General features: G+C 41.0%; 2 protein-coding genes across 2 annotated transcripts in view; one reads left to right on the top strand and one right to left on the bottom strand.

Annotated features, from left to right (window-relative positions):
• LOC117421823 (ADAMTS-like protein 2) overlaps positions 1-21,889 on the bottom strand; it is a 68,576-nt gene extending 46,687 nt beyond the window's left edge. The window contains exons 1-2 of the mRNA XM_034036217.3: positions 21,614-21,889; positions 1,541-1,646 (exon numbers count right to left, since the gene is read on the bottom strand). Of these exons, the coding sequence (XP_033892108.3) occupies positions 1,541-1,645 (105 nt within the window). The 5' untranslated portion in view covers position 1,646; positions 21,614-21,889. The remainder of the gene's footprint in view (positions 1-1,540; positions 1,647-21,613) is intronic.
• Positions 6,878-22,658, top strand: part of LOC117421824 (protein myomaker) — a 31,590-nt gene continuing 15,809 nt past the window's right edge. Inside the window, exon 1 of the mRNA XM_058987103.1 lies at positions 6,878-7,609. Within this exon, the coding sequence (XP_058843086.1) occupies positions 7,550-7,609 (60 nt within the window). The 5' untranslated portion in view covers positions 6,878-7,549. The remainder of the gene's footprint in view (positions 7,610-22,658) is intronic.

Raw genomic sequence — 22,658 nt, 5'->3', positions numbered from 1 at the left:
TCAATAGGGGAAGAAGCTGGTTGGGTAATGAAATGAAACAAACCATTGACGGGGAGGGGACCATTGCATCCTCCAGGTAACCAAGCAAGTACGCTTCCTGAAAGCATGGCTTGCAAACAGATATTAACCAAATGCAGTACTAGGTCTTTTAAAAAATAAAAATAAAAGTCACTATAATATTTTTTTTTTTTTCAAAACTGTGCTTTTGAGACATATGTAAGAAACTGAAGTGCCCAATAGGTAAAAATGAAGGGCTTGTGTTGTAAGCTACAATCACCTTAAGCTCACAGTGGTTGGAATTAGGAATACAAAGACAAATATATTCAATAATAATCAAAAAACCCTTAAATAAAACCAAAAAATGTAATTACAAATATATATTTAAAAGTACATGCAGGATATTTTTTTATTATTATTATGTGTATTATTTCTGCACAGAAAATCTTTGTGGGTATTTTGAGGGATTGCTGTCAGTTTCAGTGCTGGGGAGTAACACATTACTGTAATCTGATTTCATGGTTCAGTAACTTGTGACTGTAATGGTTTTGTTTTCAGACAGGTAACTAAATGTGGAAACGCATTACATTTTATGTGAAAGAAAAACGTAGTTACTTTTAGTTACATTTTAAAAACAAGTAATGCATAGCTGTCATCTTGTTAGAAAATGGTGTCAGTGGAGGGAACAGAAGCTGAATCTTCTAAGAATAGTTTATTTTCTTATTTCAAAGCAATAAGTTACTGTAACGAGTTACAACAGTCTCAGAAGGGCCCATATCATTTCCAGAAATTATTTTTGCTTTGTATTTTCAGCGACCAAACTTTATCCTATTGTTGAAGACACCCACCTGAGGGCCCCATTTTATTGTACAATATTACCAGGGATATGAATATTAAATACATAAATCACCATCACAAAAAAAGGTAACTTGTTATTTTTGTCATTTTCAATCAAGTATATGCTGAACAAACATTTTTAGAGTGACTTAGCACAAATCACTTTCCTGCCCCCAGGTTCAGACATGGTCCACGCTGATGAGATCATTTGTGCTGTCTTCCATGATGCTAATTGGTTTTATTTGTTTACCATAACTATTGACATGCCAGAGGGTAAAAAAAACTACCTCTAAAAGCCACCAATGCTCATTGATATATTGCATTATATACAGTACTATGATAAAAATGATATATATTGTGTTTAAAGTTTCTTTTCTATCTCTACTGTCATGTACAGTTAAATCAAAGTCTTGAATGACCAAGTCATAAATGTACTTTCTTTACTGGTATTCATTAGGACTTGAAAGCTACCCACTGAGTCTCGAGTAATAACTTTTTTTTTTTTATTCAATTAAATCCATTCCCAAATGGGATCTAATGATAGCCACTTAATAGCAGTAAAAATATAATTTCACAAGTTATAGTTACACCATAAAAATACGTCTCTGAACAGCCCCAATATATATATATATATATATATATATATATATATATATATATATATATATATATAAAATGTACGGCAGCAAACAGTGTGCATCCATACCTGCCCGCTAAGTGCTGAGAAGTTCCCCAGAGAGAGAGCGAAGGAGAGACTGCAGAGCAGGATCAGACAGACCCCCATCAATTGAGTCCACCGGCAGCCACACATTCTAAAGGAAAAGGCAAGGCAAACTTATGGAGGAATTTAGTGGTGTACAGTTAGTCAGAGAAGAATTTGGACAGTTTACTGTTGTGTAATTTTTATCCCAGTGGGGAATCGGCTGAATGTTTCATAACCAATAAACGTGTTTTCTTCGATGTGATTCATCATGACTTCTGAGCAAAATCCTAGACACTTCAGTACAGTTAAGGAATGTTTTAACAACTATTTCCGATATATTTGTTCTATGACTTTGGAAATACTTGTTTGGACAATCTATGTATGGTTACAACATGCTTCTCCCCTGACAGTGCCCTGTGCTTCTCTTTATATACCACAGTGACCCAATTAGCCGTTAAGCACACATCTGCACACATCTAACTGTACTTTAAGTACAAGCCCCAGTTTACACAAAGAATAACATCCAGCATTGCAATCTAGCAGGGCATGGCTTAGAAAATTGCATTGTCAGTGCTGTGTTAAATATTGTTTCTCTGCAGTCGTGTGTTTCTCATAACTCCAGTGGGACATTTGTCAAAAGGATACAATACTTCACACTGTCAAATTGCTATTGGTTGGTTCCTAATAACCAACCAATGTAAACAGGGGAGACAGAGGGAAGGCTTTGTCTTGTGTTGCGTCATTCATATGTTTTATTCTATTTAATTAATACCTAACAACGTAACATCTCTTCAAGGGAATGACTCTGAAAATATGACTCTCTGCACAGCCCTACTTCCAGCAGTCTCATTCTGATGTGTGCCTTCTGGAAGGACACTGATGAATACATTAGCCAACAGGTTTGTCTGCTCTGATTGGATGACTAATTGAGTTCATGGGAGCTGACGTCTGACCTGAACCCATACGGTTTGAGGTTCAGTTTTCTCATTTGGTTCCAGATACACCTCTTTAGATAGTTTAAAACCCAAATGCTTTGTGGTCAGGTTTGTGGAAACAAGCTAGATTCAAAATGTAATCTCCAGTTGTAAAAAAAAAAAGCTTTGGATGGCAGGGTCAGGGCAGGGTCAGGGCAGGGGCAGGGGCAGGGTCAGGGTCAGGGTCAGGGCAGGGTCAGGGCAGGGCCAGCCCCTCCTGCGTTTTGTTTTATATAATCTCCTATGGCTGTCAATGCCACACCATGTCTCATACACTGCACTGATTCCCTTGTCAGCTTCAATTTGTTTTGATCTTCAATAGCGATCACCGGAGAGACACATCTCGCTCCTCTGTCCTTAGCACTGCAGTCCTCCTGGGACCGCACTGCCCCATCCCTCCTGCTGTCAGAGGGGTTAGGTTAAGAATAGATCAACAGATACAGAAACTCAGACACACGGATACAGATATGGGAAGACAATGCGTATGGTGTATGATTTTTAAAAGTTGGTTAGCTAATGAGCTTGGACAGTTTTGAGTAAATATTGTATTATTTTCTATTTAAAGGGACATCTTATATCATCTACAGTTTAATATTTAATATTGTACATTTTTAATATGCTGCTATATGTGTTCTCCTTCATTCTCTACTTTCATTTCTGCTTAGATCATTTTTAACAGGGTTGTAACTAATGTCCTTTATCAACCACAGGGACTGCATCTGAAAAGACTCCTTTTTGTTTTATAAATGACCACTGGGGTAAGAATATCTACCTCTTTCCAACTGTGACAACTGTGAGTTAATACATTGAAAATATCTGAAAACATTCGTTTAGATAGGATAGAAATTCAAACCATAAATTCAGTTTATAGAAGCAGAAAAAATGACATTTGATTAGAATAATTAGTAAGCCAGGTAAATCTAACTAGAAACAACATTGGAAAATAATAGAGAACACACTATTATTTGTCTTTATTGGGGAATACAGCAGGTACTAAAGTAAATCCCCTATACCACAGATCACACCCTCTCAGTACCACTCATATTCCCTTGTGGCTCTTAACCCTTTAAGGACACATACTGAAGCGTCTTTCTGGGCCCGTGATTGGGTAAACATGATCATACTGAAGTGTCTTTCTGGGCCCATGATTGGGTAAACACAGAAAAAAAAAAAAGTGACTTATTGGGCCACCATACTTTGTGGTACAGGTTGGAAACACATATTATTGCATAGAGGAGGGGTTGAATTTCACTCCCTGAGACGTGCATTTCAATTTTAAAGGGCAGAGAAAGTTTCAGCAGCATGCAGAAAGAAAAACTTGAGTAGAACTTGTTTAGAGATAAGAAAGGAAAGGAAAAACTCTGTAAATCTGATGGATTTAACTTAGAATTATATTAGAACATATATTCTATCTTGTGTTTTAAGATATATGTTTTTACAATATTTATAAATATCAAGAAACGAGTGGATATAAGCCCATACTGTTTCATGAACTAAATTTATATCAGTGACGTTTTTTTCATTATTACTAATAATAATGGAATGAAGAACTATTATTTTATTTACAAATATTTATTTTGAGAAAATAATGGAGTAGTATCCATTATTGCTTATAAACATCCTGAGAATAAACATTTATTATGGCATTGCAGTTGTACTGTTTTCTTATAATAGTTAGGGTTTTGTAGTTAGCACTATTTATTCGGTTGTTCTTGCTGTTTGTAAAATGCTGCTTTCATAATAGGATATTCAGTGTATATATTTACGCGAATGTGCAGAAATTGATCTGCACACAAATAAACGTTTCCACTCCACAGAATTTCATTTCAAGAGATGAGTCATTGTTGGCAGAAAACTGACGTCTGATTCTGGTAAATCAAAATGTTCTGACAGTGATTCATTTATATAATATAGGTGTTCTCAGTATTAATTATTGTTCAGTTCTTAACCATGTATTGCTTTTGTTTTTTAACAAAAGGCTCTAAATTCATAAAATCACTCAGATGTCTTGTATTTTGCCCTTTCAGGGACTGTTGTAGGGTCCTTCAGGTAACAGAATAAAATGTGTTTGTACCTATATCTCAGTGAAACCTCAAAATCTACTAAATAATAATTTTAAAAATTGAAAAATATCTGATTATTTCTTTTTTTTTTACTTATTGGAGTGGAAAATCTGTAAAAGTATTTTGTATAGTTCCTAACGTATTCAACCATGGTCCTCGGGGACCCGAATGTCTTCTGGTTTTCATTCCACTGAGCTCTCAGTTACTTAACTAAGCCCTTAATTGAACTCATAATTAGCTTAATTAGACATTTTTAATAGTTCTCAGCAAAAAATGTGTAAACAAAATCACAAAATCACTCAGGTGAAACACTGTCTTGTAATTTGACTAAACGTCAATATTTTTCAACACAATTTTCAGGCAGTATTGAAAGGTCCCTCAGGTAATAGAAAAACATGTTTTTATACAAGTATCTCTTTGAAAACTCTAAACGGAATACATAATAATAAAAAAAAAATACTTAACCTTTAAAAAAACCACTATATATATATTAAACATATGTTAGACAATGCGACATATAGAAGAATAAAAGAAAGTAAATGGATAAATAGACTGAACACGATTATGCCAGCGGGACTCAACAGAAAAGAATGAACTAATTAACTTCAATAAATATATAACATTTAAATAAATAAACAAAATTCATTAAAAAGTTGTGCATGCTGATGCGCTGGGGAGGCCAAATCTAGACTGATCCTCAGAGCCAGCATTGCATGATATAATAAAAATATAAGTTTATATAAAGTAGTGTTAATTAGAATTAATACAGATTCAAAGATAGAAGTAAAAATGATGTCACAATATATAGAACACCATTACATCATGTAAGAATAAATCATGAATTTGAATGTAAACAATAACAAGTAGTTGTCATGCCGTCAAAAACCTATAAATACCTCCAATGTTTGGATTCAAACACAGGCTCCCTTGAGAAAGATATGTACAACATATCGAAACGTTGGGCAGCTGGCTCTTTGAGCTAAATATATATATATATATATATATATATATAGTGTTAAAAAAATAAGTTGTCATGGTTTCTGAAGTACCTTATAATGTTCCCCAGAGTGTTTTGAAAAAAGGGACACCAATCCCATGATGATACTGTAAAAAATAGATTTTTTGTGATTTTTTTGTAGGAAGAGAGTCAAATACAGCCAAAAAACACCTGGTCCTGGGGGAGCATCCAGGAATTGGACAGTAGATGTTGGCAAGCTACCAGACTCCGAAGGACAAAATCGGCCAATGAGGAGAAAGTCTTTTTGCTTTCCTAACCCGTGTGACTGCCAGAATCAATGCAACGCTCCTTCAGGAATCTCCAGTGAAGACCGGCAATTTCACAAAGCCAGGACTCGCACAGCCAGGACTCGCACAGCCAGGACTCTCACAGCCAGGACTCACACAGTCAGGACTCGCACCGCCAGGATTCGCACAGCCAGGACTAGCACAGCCAGGACTTGCACTGCCAGGACTCGCACAGCCAGGACTTGCACAGCCAGGACTCTCACAGCCAGGACTCACAGATTCAGGACTCACAGAACCAGGACTCGCACAGCCAGGACTCGCACAGCCAGGACTCGCACAGCCAGGACTCGCACAGCCAGGACTCTCACAGCCAGGACTCGGACAGCCAGGACTCACACTGCCAGGACTTGCACAGCCAGGACTCGCACAGCCAGGACTAGCACAGCAAGAACTCGCACAGCCAGGACTCGCACTGCCAGGACTTGCACAGCCAGGACTCTCACAGCCAGGACTCGGACAGCCAGGACTCACACTGCCAGGACTTGCACAGCCAGGACTCGCACAGCCAGGACTAGCACAGTAAGAACTCGCACGGCCAGGACTCGCACTGCCAGGACTAGCAAAGCCAGGACTAGCACAGCCAGGACTCACACAGCTAGAACTCGCACAGCCAGGACTCATAGCCAGGACTCGCACGGCGCTCCCCTGACTGTATGACTCACCCTGCACCCCAAGCAGCTGGGCTTTATCAGGTGAGCCATTCTGGAACCCCATCAGTAAAACTTAGTTTGTTGACTGTTTTTTTTTTCAGTGCGAATGGGGAATTGAAAAAGACTTAAAACAATCACAGAAACCCATTTTGAGGATAAAATGCAAAACAAATGCCCCATACTGTCATTTTGCATTGGTAGAGAATTTCTACTATTCAGAATATCTTTCCACTTGTAGATTATCTATCGAGGGAGACAAGGGTTCTGAGTGGGGTAAAATGTAATAATCTGCCTCAATGCTTGTTGGAGGTGTATTTTATTACATTATATATTATATATATAATGCATTTTCTCAGCAGCAGTCTAATCATAAGTGAGCGGAGGCGGGACATAAACAGTTGAAGGTATTCTCTGCCTCCAATGGGAGAGTCAAAGATCTGCCCTGGTTTTGCAACTGTCCAATTAGAGTAGAGCTGGGACATAAATATGCCAGGCTCTAAGTGGTGTAACAATAGCTGAATTTTGTGCGATATTGCTTATTATAGAGCGTTATTGAGAATTATATTGAGAACGTCATATTTTGATTTACTTTTTACAAATACAAAAAAATGTCATCAGACAACGGAGACATTGTAGTTACTAATCAATTTTCAAGAAGAGCTTTCTCAGAAAAAATTGGAGATTGTTTAAAAAGGGAGGCAAATACCACACATATGTGAACCGACACAGGAAGGGGAGGGATATACTCGCCACTTCCAAAACTGTAATTATTAAAGGTATCCGTGGCTTACTGGTAACTGTCAATTAAACAAATAATACTGCTCAGTATAATCTTTTGTTCAGTACAGAAAAGGTGATATGGAACAGCACTGGCTACAGCAATCTAGGATGTCTAACGAAGTCACCACAAAAACATAAGCGTTCCCAAAGTTACCTGCGAGCCACTGTAACACTCAAAACTTTTGGACAAACCCGTATTGATAATGGATAAGCAGAAGAGAAAGGATACAATACATCACAATGAGCAAACAAGAACTGGCTTTCAGAGGCACGATGAAGGTACCAATTCCTCAAATAGAGGTAATTATGTGGAATTACTTTCTCTGGTACTTTCTACGACAGCATGTTAAGCAATCACTTGTCAATAGCCACAGTATTCTCGGGTACCTCTAACAAGATTCAGAATGACTTTATCTCTTCGGTGTCTCAGGTTTTGCTAGATGCAATAGAAAAGGCTTTAAAAAAAGATTAAATTCCCATTGGGCTTATTTTTTTTAGATTCTATTGATTTAGCAGTATTACTATGCAAGACAGTCGCTATAAAATCATTACTTTTATTAAAAATGTGGAGGGGTTAATCTATCAATTATCAACAATTAATCATGCCCATAGATTAACCAATCAAAAATTGTAATCGAGTGACAGCCCTAATATACTGTATGTATATATATATATATATAAAGCAAGTTACCAAGAAAACAAGGCCCATCTTATAACGAATCACTGCAGAGAGACCGATGATAGATATACATTAGATTAGGAAAGTAGTATTCAATGGAAAATTGAAAAATCTAAACTTACATTTGGAGGAGGGTCCGTCTCCCCAAACACGCATCTTCAGTTAGGTAGGCTTCTTAAAATAAGCAAACAGAGCCTCTAGCTCTATCTGGAGTCTGGGTTTTCCTGGCACTAAATATTGGTGACAGGTGCCTTAAACTACCCAAAGAACACCTGGAGTTCATTAAACTCCCAGACACAGCTGGATCCTGGCCAACTGCTAAACACAGGCTTCCACAGACAGTTCAGTCTGTCCAGGACTGCAGCTACCACTTACAACAGAGAGGCTTATTTACTGGGATCCTCAGCCTGTGGCCTCCCAATCAGACACTCCAGGACCCTACAATAGAGCCCTCTTCAACCTGCTACCCCTCACTGGAGCCCCTTCAGGGTTCTCCAGTCCAGCACTCTCAATCTTACCCTACAAGCAAAAGCCTGAAAATATCAGGGTCCCAACTACATTAAGGAGGGAATTTCAGAGCTGTGGATGACTTTAAAGTTTTGGCTCCACAGCTGTTTATTTGAGAACTATGGACAATATAGGACTGGAGAGGGATTAGAACTGTACTATTGTCAGTTGCTATGTCCCAACTTGACTGACTTGATCAGAAATCACTGCTGTTATACACCATTACTTTATAGAAAAATACCTTGAAAAGTGTTTTGCTATCTTTCTTTTGCTTTTTATTCTTGGATACTTGAATAAATCTACACATTTGTGCTCTTCACTTTGCTCTCATCTGAGGTAGTCTCCGTGTTTTGTTTTGTTTTTAGCTTAAACTAGTTTCATACACTACAGAACTCAAAGCTGTAGTGTATCATGACATATCCTAGGGCTATTTGTAAAGGTTGTGATGGGGTATAATATTACCCAACCGTTTCTTGCAGACCTACAAGGAGGTCCAGGAAAAATAACTTGGCTCAAAACGACAGACAAGCTAACCAGTCCTGGTTCTGGGTATGGTATTTATTTCAGTATGAGACACTGGAACTATTTAATTAGTGACAGTAGGGTTGCCTTGCCTATTAAACAGTAGGCACACCATGATAAAATATTTATTGAGGAATGAAAGAATCCCACACCGCCCCCACAAGAATTCTCAAAATCACTGCAGCTAATTGGGTGCTGGTTCTTTGGCCCCTTCAACTGACAAGTGTTTTGCATAGGTCAGGGTGTAGATTGCAGCCTGTGACTTATGCAGTTATGTCCTTGCAGGGCGGAGTCTCCACCATAAAAAGGTATGGTTCTGGAATTTTAAAACAGGTAAGAACAAACAGACATTATGCTTCTGACTAAGGGTAGCACTGAATAGAAAAGTGCCCGTCAACCTCAGAAACTGGGAGTCGACTAATGGCACGCCATGTGATTGTGAAGCTTGTGGGTTCAGATGGATAGAAGTGCATTTGCATCCATTAACATGTAAATGGCACAAACAGCAATGTTACGAAACAGTATGACCACATAAAGAGCAGCACATTAACCAGACCTGAACCACTTGTTATACAGTAAAACCTATAATAGCACACACTGCACAGCTAGAAAAAATCTCTCATTCTGTATTTAATCTATTCTTGTTTTGTCATTAACCCTATAGCCTGTTAAAATAGCCAAAATGCGTATCATAGGACTGTTTTTCTTTTTAGAAGTAATTATATGTATCATTAAAAAATGCCCACATAACAGTCATAACTCTGATATAAGCATTTATTTTTCAATATAATTCTCCCCATCCTCCCCAATTCTCTGGTCCAAGGGTGACAAGATGTTCTTTTCAGCTAATGTCTGCATCTCACCATGAGTTCAGCCAGAACCCTGGCTCTGCTTTTTTTACGACTGCACTTTTAGTTGTCATCCCAGGGGGGATAAACCCTGGGATAAATGTATCCCCTCCGATAAAAGATTTTGAATTTACAATGATTTCTTTTGGAAATTTTAATCATATTTAAAATTATGAATGTATGCTCCATCATTTTTACGCAAACTGACTTAATCTCAGTCTAAGCACTTCAGGCCGTAAGATCAGTAGCACATTGTATTAACGTGATTTAAAAAAAAGGAATGGTGTTTGGTTTCACTGGAGCCGGATCATAAAGTTCCACTGTATAAAGTGGATCAGGTTCTTATTCCACTCACCCATCACTGTTATCCAACAGTAGTGCTGTACTACACCATAGCAAGGCAAATTAACCAATGAAAATCAACTACATTAATGTCATTCAGTTGCTGTATTTCAAACCGTTAGTTTTTAAAAGAAATTAAGACAGGACACTAAAACTCTATAGTAGCTTTTTTTTTTAAACAGCCCCAGAGCCAAACACTGGAACTTTTACCCACAGAGTTACCCACCGAGTCACCCGCTGAGCAGTGGAAAAAGGCCAAGATTAACAGCCATTAACTTCTGCAGATTAAGCTGTTAAAATACGTATGTTGTATTACATTTCACTCTGTGTAGTTATCAATGAGGTTATGTGCAACAATGCAAGTATTTGTCATGAGTGCGTTTTAACATTATTTTAGTTGCTGTAAGCGTAGGTAGTTTCTGTTATTGCCTTTTGATTACGTATCCATAGAAATAATAATAACTGCATTTATCTTGCATGACGGCAGATTTGGCAAATGTGTGATTCCTAAAGATTTTTTAGCAGTTGATTCGGTATAAATACAGTATGTAACTTAGTGATTCTCTTAACTGTTTAAATTGAGTACCACAGCTGTATCAAGGCTTGCCATGATGTTTTGTTGTTTGTCTATTATATCCCCCCCCCCCCCCCCCCCCCCTCTCCACCACTGGAAATTGGACAAATCGCACCCTAAGTTCAGCACTTTTCTGCTGGTATTTTTACATACAATAGGAAAGGACAGGGAGGGTTGGCCCCTTCCTGTGAGAATGAGATGTGAAGGTCACCTATTCCTAAGAGTAAAGAGATAATAAAATTAAACAAAAATAGCAACAAGGTCATTAGAAGTAGTACCATAAAAATACTAGATCAGTCTTGCAGGCAACAGTGTGGCTAACAGAGATATGGTGACAGACAACCCCAAAGCACAGACGCAGAGTGCAAAGCTAGACTACTTATAAAGAGTATCAAGTATGGTAGATTTCCTGGTAAGCAGAAAAGAAAACAGATGTAGGGAGGGGATCAAGTTGTTTTTAATTTCCAGAGGTATATCAGCGTGGCAAAGTGGTTGCAGTGCGCAGGTGTAGGGATGATGCAGTGCTCAAGACAATGACAGACAACAAAATACTGGTGAAATGGAGGTTTATTTATAATCCAAAGTCTGATGACAAAACAGTAAACAATAATGATAACAGACAATACACAATGGTTTGCGTATTGCTCTGTTTAATCCACGGGTTGGTCCCGAAATAATAGTCCCGATATTTAAACACCCACATGTAACACGAACACGATCACAAGTCCACAGTAAGTGCTATAGTGCTCGTGTGCAAACACAGTTAATCGTGACACAAGTGCAGTATTATCTGGGTTTGGTGCTGGCCTTTAGCGACCGCTCCGGATCATGTTAGCCGTCTAATAACAGCAAACAAACAGTTTTTAGACACGACAAAACAAACAAAACACTCATGATAACAGTACGGTTCTCCTTCTTGTTCAGTGTAACCATAACAAAGGAACAGATCACCTCACTACATCCCCTATATACTGTCAATCATGACCCCTTGGTTAACGATTGCAACCGCTCCTCCAATCCGCAGCTGCCACATCGTTTCCATCCTAGGTCAATGATTTAGTGTACCATAGCTCCGCCCCCTTTTTAGATGGCCGACTTCTGCCTAACCCTGGGAATGAACTGTCTGGCCATCCAGTCCAGGGCACTCTGTTCCCTTTATACAGCGCCCTCACAAGTCGGGAGGGAGATTTATCACCAAGAATCATTCTGTCACTGTCACAATCAGTCATTAGCATTATTTCTTGATCTTTACATTTTAGATCCTGAGTTAAAAACTAATATTGTTAAGAGCTGTTAAATAGTAGGATAATGGTGGCAAAAATATATAGCAAGATTTGTCCATCTAAAGTGATCACAATCATATTTGTGCTGTGAAAATCTGGTTGAAACTGATTCTGTATGTGAGCTGCGGCATCGACAATCTGTTAATTTGAGGTTTAAACGTGAACATGAACAGCACAGAGTTAAGATGTGATACTGTTTTTATTTTAAAAATGATTTGATTTTGGTTGCTCCTAAGTGTCGCATCAAAGGCGCTCCGCGTGGAGTGCAGTATGCACCCTATAGCCTGGAAGCTGCCGATTCGAGTCCAGGCTATTCCACTGCCAACCGTGGACGGGAGCTCCCAGGGGGTGGCGCACAATCTTCCCCGGGGGAGGGGAGGGCTTAGGTCGGCCAGGGTGTCCTTGGCTCACCGCGCACCAGCGACCCCTGTAGTCTGGCCGGGTGCCTGCGGGCTTGCCTATAAGCTGCCTAGAGCTGCGTTGTCCTCCGACGCTGTAGCTCTGAGGTAGCTGCATAGTTGGTCTGCAGTGTGAAAAGAAGCGGTCGGCTGACGGCACACGTTTCGGAGGACAGTGTGTGTTCATCTTCTCCCCTCCCAAGTCAGCGCGGGGGTGGTAGCGGTGAGCTGAGCCTAAAAATAATTGGTTATTCTAAATTGGGAGGAAAATGATAAAAAAAAAAACAATCGGCGACTACTAAATTAAAAAAAAATAAAAAAAAATAATAAACGATTTGATTTTAAGTTTAACTAGGGCTTTCTGGTTCTTTTAAGCAGTAATACCTGTCTGGTCTGGTCAGTCGTGTTAGTAGCTTATCTGCAAAGAAACTCTGGTCCTTGAAAAAAGTATTTCTTTCAAAGATTAAATACTACAGTTACACAAACCAAGCAGTTCAAACGGCTCGATACAGTGGAGTGTTAAAATAGAAGTATATTTTGATATGTTACGTTTGACATATTAGTTCTTGTCTGTAAACTTTCTTATGTTCTTATGTTCATAGAAAAGACTGTGAGGCTTGGATCACCTGACAATTTGAATACAAATGTATATACTTCATAATGATGAGGTAATGAAACAGGCACAGTTGCCATGCTTGTCAAACACCCTTTTAGTTTAGTAGAAATGTCTCCTGGAACTTACAAAATTACATATGCAGGTAACAGAAAAACATTGGGCACCTGTCCAGGAGCCTGCTGTACTTGTGCACCATTGACTCTAGTGGGACAACAGAAGGTTGTATAATGCAAACACACTCTTTATCACTTCTGTATGTAGCTTTGCATACTGTATGTAGCTTTGCACTTAACCTGCAAGGGGATATAGTAAGTCACACTTTACAGACGTCTCCATATATCTGGAAAGCCATGTATCCAATTGTCATGAAACTCAATATTAACATTATTTAGCATAAAGGGATGGGGGATGTCTGCCTGTTTGTACATCCGTCCATCTGCATGTAATGATAATCACTCATGAAATTGCCATGACACTTGGTAATTCTGTTTATAATGTCATGGTCATCAACTTTTTCTTCATCCTGCAATTTTGAATTTAAAGCTGTGTAGGGGAGGTGTGTTACTGACATGCTTGTTTTGGAAAGCTATGCCACTTGTGAATCAGATGTTTTCATTCAGCTGTTGGTTTTAGCAATGCCCCAACTGCATGGTGATTTGTTTGTATCAAATTAATTGAAATGCTGTCCAGTTATCATTATATCTTCCATCTTCCATCTATCATCCGTTAGAGCCAGCTAACTGTAGTTTAATCTTCCTGAGATCCTGGCTTCAGCTTTGTACTGCACTGTGTTCTCAACATCATTTATCAACTCTTGCTACGCATTTAACAGAATTATGAGCTGTCTTGGACAATGAAAAAGAGGCAAGGAGCCTAAAAACGGCTATACTTCAAAATAAAAAGTTGGAGGTAGGCATGGTTATCTCTATGACGTAGGTGGTGTGTAGTTTCTGGTGTTAGGTGATTGTTACAGGCTGCTGTTTTACTTTTAAGAAATAATCCCCAGACAACATTGTTCATCATCCTCTACAATGGTCATTGCCCACTAAACACCTAGTAAAAGCCAAGTGATATTACCTGTATAAGTATACTTGATTTTTTTTGTGAAATTCCATACATTTCCATTTTTAAAATATCAAAGATTATAATTAAAAACTTAGTACACATAATACGTTTCCAGATTTTTGAAAGTAAGAAAATGTGCTTCATAGCTTGACACATGAACTTTTTTTCCTACCATTTAAAAACATTCAAAAGTAAAACTATGTTTTGGTGTTTCCTGTTGGCTGGTAAAAGCAGCTCGCCACTTAGACAAGGGACCTTACAGACAGGTTTTACTGTACCCAGTTTAGTAACGTCTCAAGTTGGCTAACTTGATGTATGCCCAATTCCATTTTCTCACCACAGCAATTTCCCACAACCAACAGCTCAGGAGAACTGAAAGTCAGTGGGCATCCTACAATCCCAGGACCAAGCCTATTGCCTCTTTGCACCCAGGAACGCAAGAGCAGATGTCAGTGAGCTATTGGCCTCTGGAGGACAGACAAGCCCTACAGGTGAGCACTTGAGCTCACAGGAGCCTGACCGCTATAGCGTGATGAGGAGAAACAGTCCCAGCCTGTTCTGCCTCCGTAACCCGAAGGAGCACCAGAGCAGAGCTCTCTCTGGAATCCCCAGCAAAGATCAATACAGCCAGGACACAAACTTGCTCATCACTCAACTGTGCTTTTACCAGGTAAGCCACTCAGGGACATCCCATACAGGTTCTTTTGTAATATTTGAAATTCACGTGGTGGGAATCAGGGATGCGAGAGGAAGGGAGTCTTTTGCAACTTAGGATTCGAGGCTCGGGCTCTAGAGCATAGGAGAGAGAGAGAAAAGGAGGGGCCGGGCTCCAATCGAGAGAGCCTTCCCTATGGAGTCGAGGCTGGCTCTATCGGCCTCCGAGCCCCTGAAAACACAAAGTCCTCTGACTTCTCTGGAAATCATTATAGCCATTGTCTCGTGACTGGGTCCCAGTTACCGACCGGGTTCGACCCTCAGAGGACTGAACTGCTCATACGAAGCCTTGACGTAAGGAAGAAAAGAGAATCTGAAAGAACACAATTGGGGCTACCGAGTGGCACATCCAGTAAAGGCGCTCCACGTGGAGTGCAGGATGCGCACTATAGTCTGGACGTCGCGAGTTCAAGTCCAGGCTATTTCTTTGCTGACTGAGGACAGGAGCTTCCAGGGGGCGGCGCTCAATTGGCCACGCGCCGCCCGGGGGGAGGGAGGGTTAGGTCGGCCAGGGTGTCCTCGGCTCACCGCGCACCAGCGACCCCTGTAGTCTGGCCAGGCGCCTGCGGGCTTGCCTGTAAGCTGCCCGAGAGCTGCGTTGTCCTCTGACGCTGTAGCTCTTAGGTGGCTGCATGGTGAGTCCGCAGTGTGAAAAAAAAGCAGTCGGCTGATGGCACACGCTTTGGAGGACAGCGTGTGTTCGTCTTCGCCCTCCCAAGTCAGTGCAGGGGTGGTAGTGGTGAGCTGAGCATAATAAAATAATTGCTGATTCCAAATTGGGAGAAAATAATAAAAATAATTGGCAACGACTAAATTTATTTTAAAAAAAAAGAAAAAAAAGAACACAAATAATTGTTAGTTACGGGACTTGAGCACTAAGAGTATGAGGGCCAAGTCCCAGTAGGATACAGAAGGAAGTAAGACAAGAACCTTCTTTCATGAGGCAAGATAAAGCACATGAGCTGTGAAAGAAGAGTGTGGCCGGTGGTCCCTTCTGACCGCACGAAGAACCTGTGGAGTTATGGGAACTCTAGGTCGGGGAAGTGAGAATCACTATCCCCCCAAAAAGATGGGCTACCGGCTCCCCGCTAAACCCGCACCTGTGAAGACAAATAAAGACTACGTGCCAATGTATAACATAAAAGCAAGAAGAGACAAACAATGACAAACAAAATAAGTAAACAATTAAATGGTTAAGGGAACTAGCTATGTGATGGCCATCTGCTCGTCGGAGAGGAAAAAAACCTCTAGGAGGTTTGGAGGAAAACCTCTGGTGGTCCTATAGACTGATGTGCTGCAGTGATATTGGATGGCAGCGATCAGATGTAGGCGTTGACTGCTGAAGAGTTCCAATGCCCCAGGGTCTTGGTCGAGTGATGGCTGATGTGGGCTCTGGCTGCTAAAGAGGCTGTGCCAATCCTAAAGGAGTGTGTGGTGTGGAATTGGGGAGAAAGACCTGCTCTGGTGAGCGGAAAGGTCGGAAGTGAACCAGTGTCTGGTAATAATGCTTTTGGAGCAATTATAGGAAGTCTGGAAGGAGATGCAGGGGGTTCTTGGTGATTCCTCGGAGAGTCAGACGTACTGCTGGGATGGCTGTATTATTGTAGATGCTTGGAAGATGGTGAGCTTGGATGATGAAATTGTGGGAAACTGATATCCAAACAATTGAAGATGAGCTGCTGGAACTTCAGTCGTTGATTGTTCCAGTGTTGCAGCAAGGTGTGCCACATTCTGGTGTCTTTTCTTGCTTCTGAAGATATTTTTACATGAGAATCCAGGTTTTTTGTAGTTGAGGCGAGAGGGAGAAGGCTCGATATGAAAGCAGAACTAAGATCTGTGCATATGAATGGGACTGAGGGAGAGGCTTTTAAAGTAGGTGCAGAGCGTATGTGTGTCTGTGACCGCGGGGCAGTGCAGAGCGTATGTGTGTCTGTGACCGCGGGGCGGTGCAGAGCGTATGTGTGTCTGTGACCGTGGGGCGGTGCAGAGCGTATGTGTGTCTGTGACCGCGGGGCAGTGCAGAGCGTATGTGTGTCTGTGACCGCGGGGCGGTGCAGAGCGTATGTGTGTCTGTGACCGCGGGGCGGTGCAGAGCGTATGTGTGTCTGTGACCGCGGGGCGGTGCAGAGCGTATGTGTGTCTGTGACCGCGGGGCGGTGCAGAGCGTATGTGTGTCTGTGACCGCTGGGCGGTGCAGAGCGTATGTGTGTCTGTGACCGCGGGGCAGTGCAGAGCGTATGTGTGTCTGTGACCGCGGGGTGGTGCAGAGCGTATGTATGTCTGTGACCGCGGGGCAGTGCAGAGCGTATGTGTGTCTGTGACCGCGGGGCGGTGCAGAGCGTATGTGTGTCTGTGACCGCGGGGCGGTGCAGAGCGTATGTGTGTCTGTGACCGCGGGGCGGTGCAGAGCGTATGTGTGTCTGTGACCGCGGGGCGGTGCAGAGCGTATGTGTGTCTGAGACCGCGGGGCGGTGCAGAGCGTATGTGTGTCTGTGACCGCGGGGCGGTGCAGAGCGTATGTGTGTCTGTGACCGCGGGGCGGTGCAGAGCGTATGTGTGTCTGTGACCGCGGGGCGGTGCAGAGCGTATGTGTGTCTGTGACCGCTGGGCGGTGCAGAGCGTATGTGTGTCTGTGACCGCTGGGCGGTGCAGAGCGTATGTGTGTCTGTGACCGCGGGGCGGTGCAGAGCCTGTGTGGAACTTGACTATCTTCTATTACTTGCCTTTGGATTAACGGGGAGAGGGCGTGACGTCGGGAGGTGGCTGCTGATTGGGAGCCTGAAGCAGATGCTTTACCAGGTTGTACTCGGGAATGCTGGGGCGAGCAATGGAGCAGCTGATATAGAAGATGTAATGAAAGAGGGGGCAGAGATTGGCACATGAGAGGCTGAAGGAGGAACTGCAATGGTGCTGGAGCGATTGTCTATGCCATCTAAATGAGTGTTTATTGCTGACAAGGCCTTGCTGGTGCTGCTGAGCGAGAAGGGGCGGGGCGGCAAGTGAAAAATTCGGCTTTGCCGGGATAAAATTGAAATTATGAAAATATCTTTAGTTCAGTAGCAGTGAAAACTGGAAGTGTACAGGATGGGAAAGTCCAGTAAAATAGCACTGTGAAGCCTGTTTCCAAAAATTAAACTTGACAGTTGTTTAAAGTTGTTCCCTTTCAGAAAAATAAAATGAAATGAACTTGGAAAATAGCTTTGAGAATCTAGCCCTCAATGTTGCACAAATATCAAAAGTAGAAACCATATGTGGTCGCTGGACTTGATTTCTGACTACAGGTGCTTGCTGTGGACCATTGAGTGTGGCTGATGCCCGGTTGTAGGTCGGAACGTCAGCTGTGGGGACCAGAAGTGCTGAACCCGAAGAGATGGTGGTTATGATTGGAGTGGCGAATACTGGGCTTGAAATAATAGAGAAGCAACCCGTTTGTCCATATCGTTGAGCCATGTATTAATTGAAGCAATTGTAATGGTGATGGGGTGAATGAGGGACTTCATGTCCTTGAAAATATTGTTATGAAGCTGAAGGATGAGCTGTTCGGGTGTGTCTCCTGGTTGCTGCGCTGCTGTACTGTAGAGGAGGTCATGATTATGATTGGAGAGGAGGGGCTGCTGCATTCTGTCCTGGGACTCTGGGCGAACATGTTTGCAGAAGTGCGCTTGTGAGAAGAAGGCAACATGGGTGTAGCAGATATAAAGGTACAATTATTATTGAACAACGCCATCCGCTCACTTCCAGCTGGGATGTTGATATTGTTGTCGTGCAGGGTTTTTAAGAGTTTGGCGAGTGGCCAATCCTTATAAAATAGCTGCTCAGGAGCGTTTTGATCTCCATAGTGCCGGGGCAGCAGGCCTGGTGGCTGGGTAGAAGTCTGCATTAGAAATAGAAGGTATTGAGCTTCCATCGGAGAAATCAACAAGATAGAGAAATGAATGAGATATTTTGAGGAAAATCTGGCAGGGAGGTTTCCTGGTATTTTTTTGCACAGAGAACTGTTTGCAGTGTATGCAAAAAAGCTAATGGAAGAGAACGAGTTGAGCTGTGACTGGGTTTAAATAGGGAGTCAATGATAGACAGGTGAAATTAGGAAATAGCAAAGCCCTGGTTCACGCCCTCCGAACACCCAAAGTTAACATTAAGTGTATGCAAATTTGAAGACATTCAAAAAGGCCTCTAGTCAAAATGTTTATCATTGAATTTATTACGTTTCTTTTACTATTTCTAAATCCAGCACTACTGAGTGTTTAATAATTCTGAATGACAAAAATAACTTTAGAAGTGTATTTGTGTAACATCCTACTCATAACTGTAGTTTATTTGAATCACACAGTGATGCAGTGGCAAGAAAGAGAGGACATTCTGGAGAAATGTGAACAACCTTGACTGTTAGCAAGCTTTCTGATCAAGCCAAGCGCACATAAACTATGGAAGGATAAACTATGGAAGAATGTACAGTAGTACTAAAAAATAAGACTCTGTCAATGTCTTTCATGTTATGATGGTGAAATGTAAGACTTTTAGTTGAAATGTTTATATGGTAGTATTTCATATTACAGGGCATATATGACTATGTAATTGCATGATAATAACTAGGTAACTACCAATGATTTCTGCTATGACATGGTAACTACTGGTGGAATAAGTGTATAATACCATGGAAATGCCCATGTAAGTTTAGTTACTAAGAGCAGGAACCATTGGTAATTACAGTTATTACAATGTAATTACATGTCTATTCATGTGCTACTGTTTATTTGATATGTTAATTGAAAACTCATATCGAAACTATTCCGATCTTTTACCTATCATATGAATTTGCAGCAATTACTTAAACATGTAACCCACTCCTTTAGCTGTCATGGTAACAGTTCCTGTTTGATGATGACACAGATACTTACAGATACTGCTGACCCCTGCTGGTGAGATGAAACAATAATAAGTGACATAACTACAGGATCAAATTGATCTTATCCTTTTGTCCAATAGTTAAGTCACTCGCTTGGGAAAAAGCCCAGTCTTTGTCAGTTATAACCTTACAAAGGGTAATCAAGGGTATAATTTAGGTTAAATCTTGTACAATTTAGATTTTCTCCCCATATATGAAACTCCCAATTGGTTTGTCTTTTTCACCCTACAAACCTAATCATGTTGCCAAGCTACTGGATCCTGGAGGCAAGGCTTAGTCTGACTAGTCTCAGTCTGGTCTTGTATGCCATCACAGTGATGTAACCAAACCCAGCCAATTTTCCTCTCTAGCCAAGATCAGCCACTCACCACATCCGGGATTTGAACCAGCAGGCTCCCGATTGCATGACTAACCCTACACTCCACGTGCCTTTACTAGTTGAGCTACTGAGGATCCAGGCACCAGTTTGTTCAAAATTGTGTGCTAAATTATATTAACAGTTTGCTGGTAGTATTATACTGTAGTACACTACATGTGCTACGTTTCATAAGAGTGGCATCTTTCTCTCTAAGTACATTACCAATCACAGGGGAAATGATTAACATTTTTCCTTTGCAGACAAAGATCATTTAAAATCAGCAGTTTAACATCCTACAGTCTCCCTCTTAATGTCCTGGCATGACCTCCCTGGATCAGTATAGTTCACACTCAGCTGAGTATCTGCTTGTGAAAAGAAATGTTCAGAAACGTTGCTGATGGCAATTGAATAGCTTTGTAGTCCCTGCATTTGATTGAGTTGAAGTGCCTTCTCTACTGTGTTTGTCTCCAGTGACTATAAATGCTCTAAAGCCCAGACTGGTTGCCTCTCTTTACAAAATGTTCATCAGGCTTGCTTGATATGAATTGCCAGACTGATTTGTAGAGGCAAGTGTTGCTGTCAAACCAACGACTCCAATTTAATATAAAGAAAAAATGCACCCAATAAATATACCAAAACAGAGTTTAATTTAGGGGCTGTAAGTCTTACGTTGTTTATTATTTGATTCAGAATTGTTATTGTTTTTTTCTTCCTTTCAGAATCATGCTAATGACGATTTGGTGTAAGCTCTTTCAGAGTTTCTTCATGTGACGACTTTTTGTTGGGGAAATGATAGTGAAGATGCTCTGTACCATATAATGCCACCAAGTTACAGTTTTACATTTCTACAATCTGCTTAGGCTACCAGGTAACTACAGGTTGTACAATTTTCAACAGGAGACAACAGCATTGCTACAAATGGGAGTAGCACCCCCTGCTGGTTCTAATGGCCCCTTACAACAGCAACAGGAGATTTGGGGAGAGAGATCTGTACTTAACATACTGGCCAACTTTGAAACAAATACTGCAAATACAGATTTTTCTTTAAAAAAAGATAGATTTTTAATGTATTGGTGCTGTAAGATTATAGTATTCAAAAATAAAAAAACACTGCTTATGTAAATGTTAATAATGTTGTTAATAAAATTTAAATAAACACATTTTTCATAACTAAAATTTGATTCCTTGGTGAATCACCTATAAACCTGATATTGCCACCACAGGTTAATAAGATACAACATTTCTAAAATACAGATGTAAAATGTAATGTAAAAACTTTATATTTCAACTGCTAGCCTTAGCTCCTAAACCAGCAGCAGTGTATTTAAACACCAGTTTCACCTCCACTTTCCTGTCCACTGCTAATCCACTCCAGGGTTTTAGAGTGTCTATCTGTGTGTTTCATAAACAGAAAAGTTTACTTGTGCTGAAAATATACCTTATTTTGATTAAAAGTTTAACAGACAGAAACAGATATTTACTCACTTACCTACACAGCAGACTGTTGGTTTAGAAGAAAAGCAAGGCTTGGAAGAGGCTTATTTGGGAGCTGACTTCTTTGTTTTTGCCCAGCAAGCTGTTAGAGTGCAAGGTGCAATCCTGCATCCCTTTCTCCTAAAATAGCAGGCAGGAAAGAAAGTGGCAGAAGGCACAGGAACGCCTATAAAAACACAGTCCCAGTGCCAAGGCTCAGGCTGCTGATTCCTTGGAGTCGCACAGAGCCCTTGTGACTTTTCCAGCCAAGCTCTCCGGCTCTGAGTAGAGCTCACAGACAGACAGGGAGGAAGTGCAGTTTCCCAATGAAAACCCAGTCAGCCACTCAGCTCCCCTGCTCCCCACTCCCAAAGCAGACCTCCTGCTTCACATCCCTAATCTCACCTCTCAAATCTATTTTCCAAAACACTGCATCTCTATTTCCCAGCCTTAAAAACCCATCTCCAAGCCCCTGCAGTTCATATCCCCTGATCCAATGTTTGCCCTGGGGACCACAAATGTCTGGTTTCCATAATAATAAAAAATCAAATACAGAAATAAAGCCTGTATTACAGGGATAAGACTGAACTAATGCAGTAATTGACCAATTCCAATTCTACCAGTCCTCATGCCTCTCATTTTCTGAAGTTCGAAACCAGTTCAGGCCACAAGTGAATTCACAGAACTACAAGGGGGAGCTCCTATTGCACCTGCTGGAATTGTGCTTGATCTGAGACCGTGCTACAGTCCTTCACCTTTCATGATCTCTAAATTCACAACTTTTAAAGATGTGCTTAGTGATAGTTTTCCGCTGCTGCAGCCTGGTGGCTTTCGGTATCAGGGCTGTATATTGTATCACATTGATGTATAGTGGGAATACAGTGATGACTGGTTCTGGGATGGCCCTTTATAAGGTGGCATGCTCATGGCTCCCCTATTTTGCCATTTCACTGGCACTCACTATATGTTGGAACACAAATAACACACTCTCTTAGCTATGGATCTTGATGGGAGGAGCACTCTAATCCTGGGTAGGCCCTAGGACATGAAGCTTAAGTGCT

Source organism: Acipenser ruthenus, chromosome 15 (genome assembly GCF_902713425.1).
Source record: "Acipenser ruthenus chromosome 15, fAciRut3.2 maternal haplotype, whole genome shotgun sequence".
NCBI classification, from domain to species: domain Eukaryota; kingdom Metazoa; phylum Chordata; class Actinopteri; order Acipenseriformes; family Acipenseridae; genus Acipenser; species Acipenser ruthenus.
This window is presented reverse-complemented; position numbering and strand designations above follow the sequence as displayed.